We start from the raw sequence: 9,712 nt of genomic DNA on the forward strand, positions 1-9,712 counted from the left end.
GTTCGATATATCTCGATATTGTCCACCAATGAGACAGATAGACAATTCAAATGTATCAGACAAGATTTAAAACTACGGGTCATTTGTCTCATTGTTGAACGAGATGACTCAAGCATATCGAAAAATTCATCTAAGATGACTCTGTCTCTTTTTTGATAGGGACAAGATGTCAAAATGATTTTTAAAATCATGATAGGGATACCCAATTATATAAAAAAAATAAAAAATAAAAAAAAATAAAAATAAAACAAAGTTCGGATTTGACCATCATTTGATGATTTTGACTAATTCATATAAGCTTCATAAAGAAAATTGGAATTCTAAAAAAAATTAAAATCATTCTTGATTGATTTTTCATAAAAAAACTAAGAAAAAAGTAAAAAAAAAATCTTAATTTTTTTACATACATCTTCAAAATATTTGAAAAAAATCCTTGAAAATGACTTCTTCCTTCTTAAATGGTTTCTCATGGAATGAAATCTCCAAAATTCCATTGAGATGCCAAAAATCTAATTTTTTTTAATGAAAATGATGAGTTCGAACGGTTAGGATATTCAATCGTGAGAAATGTGGGAGATGGGGACCAAGGACTCTTAAGAAAAGAAAAATTTACTAAATGGACCATCAAGAGACCATCCAAAACTTAAAAGGATTATTTAGAAAAAGTTCCTCCTGGGAGGATCCTTTTAAGTAATTTCCTCCCTTTTGTTTTTCCCGGGGAAAAAGAAGCCAACCTTTGGAAGCGACCGTTATAATAAAAAAATGGCGCGAGTCAAAGAGACAACAACAGCTAGAGAAGACTTCCAGTCAAATCTGTACAAAATTCAGAACGCGTTATAGGGTTTCCATTGTCTCATCATCTCTCACAAGACTAACAAGACAAACAAAATTCTCAAACTTCTTTTCTAGGTTTCAATCTCTGTAAACATGGTCTTTCCCGAGAGAAGAAGACTAGAATTAGGGTTAGTTTTAGGATTTGGATTGGTTCTGTTGTTGAGTATTGGAGCAGAATCTAGATGTAGCAGAGGCTGCGATCTTGCTTTAGCTTCTTATTACTTGTGGGAGGGAACGAATCTCACATTCATCTCTGAAGTATTGGATGCTCAGATTGATGAAATTCTTAGCTTCAATCCTCAAGTAACCAATAAGGATAATATTCTAGCCGGTACGAGATTGAACGTTCCGTTCTCCTGCAATTGCATTAACGACGATTTTTTAGGCCACACGTTTTCCTACTCTGTTAGACCCGGTAATACCTACTTGAGGATCGCTAATTTATATTATGCGAATCTCACTACGGTCCAGTGGTTGGAAACATTCAATAATTATGATCCGGTACAGATACCCGATAATGCCCGATTGAATGTTACTGTGAATTGTTCGTGTGGGGATAGAAGTGTGTCGAAGGATTACGGGTTGTTTGTGACATACCCTCTTCGACAAGGTGAGACTTTGTCTTCTGTGGCCGCTGATTCTGAGCTTCCATCAGATTTGATACAGAACTACAACCCTAATTCAAATGTTAACAATGGAGGTGGGCTGGTTTATATTCCTGGCAAAGGTGATTATTTTTTTCCCTCTTTCTTGGCCCTAGAATTAAAGAATTTGAGTGTATGGTAATAATGAATAATGAATGATGATACTTTATTTATAAAGAAATGAAGAACATTTAATTGTGGAAATGAATCAAAATTGGGAGTGGAGCACTTAATTTAATGCAAAGTTATGGGTGATTTTGGAATGGAGCAGAGGGGAGCTCTGATGCCATTATCTTACCTCTAGACCTTTGGTAATAATGTTGTCTCGAAGTATTGAAATCCTATCAAACAAAGATTCAAATACTAATATTTTATTTAATCTAGAATAGTGTCTGCACTATGGTCATCATTGGTTAGTGAATTATGATCAAGTGATGTTTAAGATTATTATTTTCAATACTGCATCGAAGTAAAAAAGAAGGGTAAATTTTGCAATACAACAATAAAACAAGCTATGCTTTATGGAAATGTGGAATTAATGCTGGCAATCAAGAAATAATATATTCATAGAATGAGAATTACGGAGATGGGGAGTCAAGATGGATCGGTGGAAAGACTAAGAAAGATTTTTTTTTTTAGCAATGAGTATTGTTTGAGGGAATTTAGAATTAGACACAATAGGAAATTTGAGGAAAGTCAATTGAGATGGTTTGGGCATGTACAATGAAAAGCAATAATAGTGCTTGTAAGAAGGGTACTTTGGCGCAAATCGAAGGCTTTAAAAAGCTTAAATGAAGGCGAAAATGACATGGGTGAGAGTACTAAGAGAAGATATGAAGCAACATACTTTGACTGAAGATGTGGGTTAAGATATGGTTGAATGTCGAAATAAAGTTCACGTTTCCATCCCAATATTGGGGATAAGGCATAGATGACGATGATACTTTTCAATTATTCACCATTGGGTTCATTGGTGACTACATGTTGGATCACTGGGTTTTACTCTATCCCATTCTACCTGAATTTTCTTAATTGCTTGCTTGTGGTGCTTGGGAAACCCTGGATCTAGTATTCAACAGTTCTAACACTATCTTATCATTGTTTAGATGTTAAAAAAGCTCCAAGTCTGACATGTAAACTTCAGTCATATAACCTTCTTGGGTCTTGATATGTAAACATGAATGCAATTTACTATGGCAATTTTGTGATCCCGGTGATCTGTGAAATAAGCTTGCCAACTATATATGGCCCATAAAATTTTGGTTTCTTTTTCCCACAAGTTTTTACATAAATTTTTCTTTGGGTGGGCCTTTGATTTGCTTTGTAAGATGTATTGTTGAGGTCATTTTCAAAATTTCCCTTCATATATGTAAAATAGGTTCCACCACAATTTACCATTTTCAGCCCCCATTGAAAGATGCGAGGGCAGATGGAGGTTGTCCGTTGAGGGCATCTTAAGATTTCATTTTATCAGAGAGAGGGTTGGTGATATTATTCCATTATTATGCTGAATCCATCAGACACTGCTTATGATAGGCTAACATGAATAACTGGAAGAGATTCATAAGAAATGTGGTTGAATTATAAAATTATTTATTGTAATGTAGTACGTGCACATAAAAGCTTTATCCCAAAAATCTGGGGTTAGTGAATGGATCTTCATCCTCCATTCTATTCGATATGACGTTCACTTACTGAATATAAAGAAATAAGATTGTAGCTGTAACATGAACTGTAGTGTTTGTCATTTTTTGTAGAGCAGTTTGAAACCTATGTCGTTAATGTTTTCTTGATTCTTTGCAGATCGAACAGGAAACTATCCAGCACTGAAATTAAGGTAACTTGCACTACCTTGATGCTTTCAAAAACATAGCTGATATCTACTTTCTGTTGCATCTCATATCATCTCCAAGTAGTCTAATATGAACTTTGAAATGTCTTTTTTTTTTTCCCTTTTTGCAGCAAAGGTATTTGGGTCTACTTCTGCATATTGGATTACATGGATTATTGAAAATTTCCATTTTGGTATACAAGTGTGACATGTCATCATGTCAATATAGGGCCTTACACATGTGATGTTATTATATTCTAGGAGGACTTTCAAATGGAGCCATTGCTGGCATATCTGTTGCAGTAGTAGCTGCTGCACTCCTTATGATAGTTGGCATATATGTTAAGCTTCATAAAGGGAAGAATGTGGAGGAGGGGGGACTCCTTCCAGAAACAATGGAATATTCTATCCAACATGGACATGGTAATCTTTCTTCTTTGGGTTAAAATCTAGAAGATTAGCTGTACATTTTTGAAGGATTATCTGAATTTCTCAAAGCCATCCATTCTCTCTTGCTGAAATAGCAGGAAAGCTGACATGTATGAGAGGCCAGAGGAAATTTCTTATGTGGTTATAATGTTACAAAAGATTCCTTGAGAATATCTAAACATCCCATATTCACTTGTATTGTATCTAAGTCTATATTCAATTTATTTCCTTATTTATTTATTATATTTAGTTCATATCCAGGGGCGGATTTAGTGTGGGGGCAATGGGGGCACTTGCCCCCATAAGAATTTTCAAACCTTCTGTAGAGTGTGCCCTCATAATTTGTTTTAAACTCTTAGTTGCCCCTACAAAAAAATTTCCATTGTTATGTTGTCCCCACACAAAACAATTACAATTTTTATTGCCCTCCAAAAAAATTTCTACTTTTACGTTGCCCCCACATGAGTAAAGTCCTGGCTCCGCCCCTGTTCATATCCTTCATACTTTATTAAGAATATTTTCATTAATTTTTTTTTTTTTATGAATTGTGAGCTTAGTTATTGAAACTATTTTGCTCTTAACTATCTTGTTGTCTTCTACCATGTTATGGAATGCAGCCGCAATGATTCTTAAGTAGAATCTGCAGTCTTACATTTAGAGCAGGAATCACTAGAGCTGTTTATGTTTTTTCTGCGATATAACTTTATTGTTATTGCTCAGTGAATTCTTTAACATGTTTGGGGTTATGCATATTGTGATTGAAACCCTTGTGGTATTATTTCTGATGCAAGAAATTGTTACGATCTTTCCTATTCAAAATTTTAATTATAAGTGATGTGTGGAGCTTTATTGAGATGTTTTGCAACAGGGGACCTTGTACTGTGAATTTGATGTTCTTTCTATCTTGTATTCTTGTTAGGTCTTGATCTCTCACCATATTTCAATTTTCAGATAAAGATCATACAGAAGAAAACTTATCATTTCAATGGTTAATTTCCTCCCTTGTGTTGTTCTAGGTTCTGCAAATACCTTAATTAAATCTACAGAGTCAGTTGCTTCGGTTGGTGGTGCTTCCCCGGTGCTTACAGGTATTAGTATGGACAAATCAGTGGAGTTCTCATATGAAGAGCTTGCCAAAGCTACAAATGACTTCAACTTGGCTAATAAAATTGGTCAAGGTGGTTTTGGAGCTGTTTACTATGCAGAACTAAGAGGCGAGGTTTGTATTCTTGCAAGTTATCAATTACCGAGAAGATTAGGAGAAAAGAGTCTAGTATGTTATTCCTCAGAGATATCATATATCAATGCTGTAATTAGTTATGCCTAATGGCTTTGCTATCTTACATTAGTAAGAAACATGTGTTTTTATATCTAGATAATAATATATAAATAATGATGACAGTATTCATATCATGGTGCCAACCTACTTTGTCAGCTTCATATTGAGGTGCCAACCTGCTTTGTTTGATAAAACTATTCTTCAAATGGTGGATTTGGAATCAGCCAAGTTTGATCATCCTTCTTAGATTACACAGGGAAAAATGTGAAGTATCTCACCAATTAATTACATATCATATGGTGGACCAAATTTTTTATGTTCCTTTTATCTTTTCCGCTCTTTCATTTTGTATTTTTCAATTTGTCTAAAGTGTCATTCTAGAGAATCCCATCTTGTTTTCCACATCATTATTTCCTCCATTGACATACAATTTCTCTTTCGATATCCTTCTTTGGGTTTTGTTGTTAACTTGTTTCTTATTTATTCCATGTCTCTGTGTTGATCTTATTTTCCCTAAGCATACAGGATACGATAGAATCTTATATTATATTTTTTTCACTCTTCATCAAATATTGATTTTTGGAAAATGAATATCTTACTTTTCTTCTTTTCTTTCTCTACTATTTCTTTTCATGCAGAGAGCTGCAATCAAGAAGATGGATATGCAAGCATCAAAAGAATTCCTTGCTGAATTGAAGGTTCTGACGCATGTTCATCACTTGAATCTGGTATTGCACTTTCCAGGCGATAGTCTAGTAATTTTGTTATGCACTTGTACCCAACCAAATATTTAAAAATTGTTCCTTTTCTGCCAAATGAATCTCACCTTAATGTTGGTCTAGCATGCTATCTTGAGCATTTTCAAGTGTCCTCAATTTTTGAAAGGTTTCTTTTGATCTATATACTAAGAGATTCATCAAAACATTAATTTTTTTTAGGAAATTATTTTTAATAGTTATAATTAGTAGGTGAAGGCGGGTTTTGAACCCAGATGGTGCTATCAACACTCACATAGCCTTACCAACTTAGTAAGCAAGCACCATCAAATCAAAACATTTATTTGTTGTTGCTATGGGATGATAATTTTCAGATAGAACTTGTGTGCTACTTGAGTTGTAATGAAAACTGTGGTCAACGAAAAATTGTAACCGAGTTGGCTTAATGGATCGAGCAAAACTTGTATTTGTTTATGGCAGCACGACTTCGATGAATCATGGTTTCAATTTTCAACTAATCAAATTAACATTTTTGAGTCAGTTAGGCAACTGACTTGGTGGCTCAATTTAGTCATCTTTGGTTGGGTGAGTTTCACAGGTTTCTGATCTCTAGCTTTCCTCTTGATATCATGCTTATCTACTCAAAATCAAAGGGAACCTTACCATCTCATCCATCGTAACTTATTCAATTTATGTTTTTATTTTGCTTATAAATTGTCGATCCTAGGTCCCTTGCTTTGAATCGAGATTCCAAATACCATTTCTCTATACGCTCCTTTGTCAAGTGTAAAATAATGTGTGTTCTACTCCATTCATCCGTTTGAACTTGAACAAATTACTAGTTAAGAAAGAAGCCTTCTGTCCAAGTTGTACTGTTTTTAAGTTCACTTGTCAAGATCCAGAATACGTTATAATTTTGAGGTGAAGATTGGTTTGTCTGGAGTTGGCACTTCTATATAAATATCTCTCTCTCATGATTTAAAACAAAAAATTTCAATTTGTTAACTTTTCTATTCAATTCCCCCTTTTCAGTTTTATAATATCATCGAGTTATTTTTGCTTTCCCCAGATGATCCTCTGGGTTTCTTTTTCTTTTCTATTTTTGGTTTTGTGATTATTTGTCGTTTTATTCATTTAAACTCAATGCAGGTGCGCTTAATAGGTTATTGCGTTGAGGGTTCTTTATTCCTAGTTTATGAGTTCATCGAGAATGGCAATCTTAGCCAACATTTACGTGGCTCAGGTAAGAACAATCACACAAATCTAAAAGATCTTGCCTTGCATTGTTGTGTGTTCAGTGCAAATATTGAAAATTACTCTCTGCTTTAGAGAAGGAACCGCTACCATGGTCTACTAGGGTGCAAATTGCCCTTGATTCAGCAAGAGGTCTTGAATACATCCACGAGCATACCGTTCCTGTGTACATCCACCGTGATATTAAATCTGCTAACATTTTGATCGACAAGAACTTCCATGGGAAGGTTGTAACTATCCTTTCATCAGAGTAGCAGAATTACCTTGAAAAAAATCATGTTTCTTGTCTTATTTTTTATAAAACATTTATGTTATAGGTTGCGGATTTTGGGTTAACGAAGCTGACCGAAGTTGGGAGTTCATCGTTGCCAACACGTCTCGTGGGTACATTTGGATACATGCCCCCAGAGTAAGATAAATTCTTTCGATTTATTTGGTTTTTTATTAATGTATTTATCTTCTTATTTGTTTCTTCGGTGAAGTGTGAGAAAGAAAAGAAATTATAACCCACCAATCACCATAAACATATTCATCTAACACCTTTTGCTTTGCTTGCTTGTAGATATGCTCAGTATGGTGAAGTTTCCCCCAAAGTTGATGTTTTTGCTTTTGGGGTTGTACTTTATGAACTTCTCTCTGCTAAAGAAGCTATAGTGAAGGCAGACGAAACTATCGCTGAATCAAAAGGACTTGTGGCTCTGGTTACTTCTCTTGCCTCCGCTTTACTTTACAAACAGAGAAAATCTTTTATACAAACTACACTTGAAGTGAAAATAATTTCTTTATGATGTATACAGTTCGAAGAAGTTCTTAATCAGCCTGATCCACAAGAAGATCTATGCAAACTAGTTGACCCTAGACTTGGGGATAACTACCCAATCGACTCAGTTTGTAAGGTGAAAACTGATCTCATTGATGACGTTCTCGACGTTTGATTAGTAATCTTGATTTTAATAGGTTATGTTGGCTGTTTTGGTTGCAGATGGCCCAACTTGCCAAGGCTTGCACACAAGAGAATCCCCAACTAAGGCCAAGCATGAGGTCCATTGTGGTTGCACTAATGACACTTTCTTCATCAACTGGGGATTGGGATGCCTGTTCCCTATTTGAAAATAAAGCTATAATGAGTCTAATGTCAGGAAGGTAGCAAGTTTTCCACTCATCTCCAATGTCTTTCGTGGTGACTCTACATGAAAGAAGTCCTCCAACTTCCCTGTTTCGGGTACATCTTCATTTATAAATGTCTGATAGCAACCATTATAGGGGGAGTTTATGGTTTGTTGGTCTCCGTGAAATATAGCTTGGCAAGAAAGATCAAGAATTGAAGACAGAAGGTAAAAAAGAAGCAAAGTTCAAATTAGCTATAGTGTTGTCAATTTCAAAGATTTCATAAGTTTTGTAAATTATGTGTTTATACTAAATACCCCTCTCCCTGCCAAACAAAAATAACATGTACCAAAGAAGAATCCCATAACTCGGCATTGTCATTATTGCCTAATACCAATTATATGAACACATATCTTGTTTTGCCATCCAATTTTTAAACATCATCACTGTACCCCTCCAATGTCCCTAGCAAAGTATAAGGGGAAAGCTAAACATTTTTACAAAAATGTCAATGACATATTTAATATTTACAAAGGAGTAATTGTATAATAAATACTAAAATAAAGTTGTATTATTTCTATTGACTGTTGAGTATCGAGGGGGGTGTTATTATCATTTATGTATTAGATCTTGAAACTCATGGTAACCAAGTTTGGATTCAACCTGGAAGGGTTGGCTCAATGGCAATTTTGGCCCAACGAATGGTTAATGCCCGGAGGTTGTGAGTTCAATACCCAGAATGAGCATTAATTCCTCAAGGGCCACCCAGGAGGGCATACCCTCACTTACTTGGTGTGTGTGTGATATGCGGGCGTTGCATGCACCCTTGGACGAGATCATGGTCTATGGACTGGGCAAAGCCCAGATACGGGCCAGCCTGATCTACTGTCTATAGGGATCATGTTTTTAAATCTCGTCCAAGATTGAGATGACTTGTCCGATATGTCTTGGTATTGTCCACCAACAAGACGGATAGACAAGTTTTATCAAACATATTGGACGAGATTTAAAACCATGAGTCATTTGTCTCATTGTTGAACGAGATAACTCAAGCGAAAAATTCGTTTGAGATGACTCTGTCTCTTTCTTGATAGGGACGAGACGTTAAAATGAGTTTTAAAACCATGATAGGGATACCCGATTATATACCAAAAAAAAAAAGAAAAAAAAAAAAAACAAAGTTTGGATTCAACAATCATTTGATGACTTTGATTAATTCATATAAGCTTCATAAAGAAAATTGGAATTCTTTTATGATACCTCCCACTTATTTGGCTATGTTAGGTTTATCCTAGCAAAATATCCTTGCGCTGAAAGTAAACTTCCCTTTTGTTGATGAATTGGTGGGGAAAATTTTGTTTTATTCAGATATAATCTTCAAAAACTTAATTCCTAGATTAAAATTTGAATATAAAAATTAAAATTTTACCCTTAATTCATAAAAAAAAAAAGCAAAAGGGCGGTTGACTTCGGTCAAAGATAAATCTAATCTTTCAATTTTTTTTAAGGGTTAAACCTAATACCTCTAATTTCGTAGGGGTATTACTAAAATTCCTTGATATTTTTGAGTTGCTTCCCAGAACCCGCCATCTTCAAGACTTGAAGGTCAAATTGAGAT

General features: G+C 34.9%; 1 protein-coding gene across 1 annotated transcript; it reads left to right on the forward strand.

Annotated features, from left to right (window-relative positions):
* Positions 1–781: 781 nt before the first annotated feature.
* On the forward strand, positions 782–8,519 carry LOC147390175 (lysM domain receptor-like kinase 3). The gene is made up of 12 exons (XM_086460252.1): positions 782–1,561; positions 3,282–3,315; positions 3,441–3,445; positions 3,589–3,732; positions 4,755–4,957; positions 5,656–5,745; positions 6,883–6,976; positions 7,063–7,214; positions 7,305–7,396; positions 7,550–7,688; positions 7,785–7,883; positions 7,970–8,519. The coding sequence occupies exons 1-12, from the start codon at positions 928–930 to the stop codon at positions 8,132–8,134; spliced, it is 1,851 nt and encodes a 616-aa protein (XP_086316378.1). The 5' UTR covers positions 782–927; the 3' UTR covers positions 8,135–8,519.
* The last annotated feature ends 1,193 nt before the right edge of the window (positions 8,520–9,712 follow it).

Source organism: Akebia trifoliata, chromosome 11 (assembly GCF_017979445.1).
Source record: "Akebia trifoliata isolate Shusen 1 chromosome 11, ASM1797944v1, whole genome shotgun sequence".
NCBI classification, from domain to species: Eukaryota; Viridiplantae; Streptophyta; class Magnoliopsida; order Ranunculales; family Lardizabalaceae; genus Akebia; species Akebia trifoliata.

What these genes read in the sequence shown, in the direction of transcription:
- LOC147390175 (XM_086460252.1), top strand. Translation starts at nt 928, where the DNA reads ATGGTCTTTCCCGAGAGAAGAAGACTAGAATTAGGGTTAGTTTTAGGA. An exon ending in GGTTTATATTCCTGGCAAAG is followed by an intron (nt 1,562 to 3,281) that starts GTGATTATTTTT and finishes GATTCTTTGCAG; the next exon opens with ATCGAACAGGAAACTATCCA. An exon ending in CAATCGACTCAGTTTGTAAG is followed by an intron (nt 7,884 to 7,969) that starts GTGAAAACTGAT and finishes TTTTGGTTGCAG; the next exon opens with ATGGCCCAACTTGCCAAGGC.